This window comes from Cyprinodon variegatus, unplaced genomic scaffold (assembly GCF_000732505.1).
Source record: "Cyprinodon variegatus isolate N-32 unplaced genomic scaffold, C_variegatus-1.0 Scaffold353, whole genome shotgun sequence".
Taxonomy (NCBI): Eukaryota; Metazoa; Chordata; class Actinopteri; order Cyprinodontiformes; family Cyprinodontidae; genus Cyprinodon; species Cyprinodon variegatus.
The window spans coordinates 369,417-370,801 of record NW_015150806.1 but is presented as its reverse complement, the minus strand read 5'-3'; the positions used below and the strand labels follow the sequence as shown (position 1 = coordinate 370,801).

Genomic DNA, 1,385 nt, shown 5'->3' with positions numbered 1-1,385 from the left:
GACTTTAAATCCATCAAGTACAAGTCATCAGTGCAGCTCTGTACATCAAATATGAATCTTTCATCATTTGTGATCGACTCACTTAGTTTTGGATGCAACAAAACGATGAGGTGCAAATGACTGCTGCAAGTTTCAAATGGATGATGATGCTAACTGAGTCTTTCTTTGGACACACAAGTAGAAATATGCAATGGCTTATGGAGTATAGAGAGTAGTGCCTTACACCAGCAGCATATTCATTATGTGGTGTATTTACCTGAAGGCAAGCAGGCGCTCTACCATGAGGTTTGTTGACATCCACAGCAACAAGCTGCCATCCTCCGGCAGCATCTTCATGGAACATCTGTGGCAGAAGGGTAGCAAATGAGTGGTATAAAATGCACAAAATCACACAGAACCAGACACAGCAGCAAAGAACTGGACAAGGCAGACATTGAAACCCTGTGGCTATATCATCATGAAACATTTGTGTTGACAAACAAAAGAAGAACAAAAAATGAAAAAGCTAAAGGCCTTATGCACATAGATTCATTCCTGCATAAAAAAAGGCTAGGGTTCTATATACGAGTTTGCCTCAGGGCCTTGAAGTGAGAAAAAACAAAAGATACACTTAAATATATACAGGATAGCGGCTTCACACATTACAACATATTTTTCTAAGTTTGTGCTGAATTTTCTATAAAAAGAAATGAACATATCTCTGAGGATTTGGGGGTTAATCTGCACCTTTTCTGTGAAATAGTTGTATGACTCCAACCATCTAATTTTTTTAAATATGAGAGATATACCAAGATAGTGCTAAACCTGGCACTGAAGATTTCACCTTAAGAAGTACTAAACAAAAGTTACTGAATCAATGAATCGAACCAGGTCTAGTGACTTTGGATGAGTACATGTTTAAATGGAAAAAAAAAAGCGCAGCATCAATAATGGTCACAAAGAGGAGGCAGGAAAAGAAATGATTGATACTGTACAGAATTAAATCAACATTAATCATTCATATAGTTCTAGTATGTGCAAAAAAACATGACTGTTTAAAATCCTTTGTGGAATAAAGGGTCTGGAAATATCAAAGGATGCGACTATTAATATTTTTTCACTTCTGGTCCTACTTTGGATATCTCCAGATCCTAATACTTTTTCAACACTGTACGCCAAAATCATTGCTGTTTACTTTTCAAGAGACAGTCATAAACTCTTTTGCTAAAATCCAGCGTGATATTTATGAATTTACATGTGTATATCCCAAAAGGCAATATGAGGTTAGTATGGGGTTCAAAAAGGAAGTAATAAACACAGTAATGTGGCAGACGGCTCTTCTTCTCCTGAATAACAGCTAAGCTTATAAACCCCCAAACTATAAAACTAGAAAAACAAGAAAGACA

The 1,385-nt window shown here is 36.5% G+C and overlaps 1 protein-coding gene across 1 annotated transcript in view; it reads right to left on the bottom strand.

Moving 5' to 3' along the window:
• The window catches only part of nalcn (sodium leak channel, non selective), a 114,210-nt gene that overhangs the window by 79,502 nt on the left and 33,323 nt on the right, over positions 1-1,385 (bottom strand). Inside the window, exon 12 of the mRNA XM_015385984.1 lies at positions 257-343. Coding sequence (XP_015241470.1) covers positions 257-343 — 87 coding nt within the window. The remainder of the gene's footprint in view (positions 1-256; positions 344-1,385) is intronic.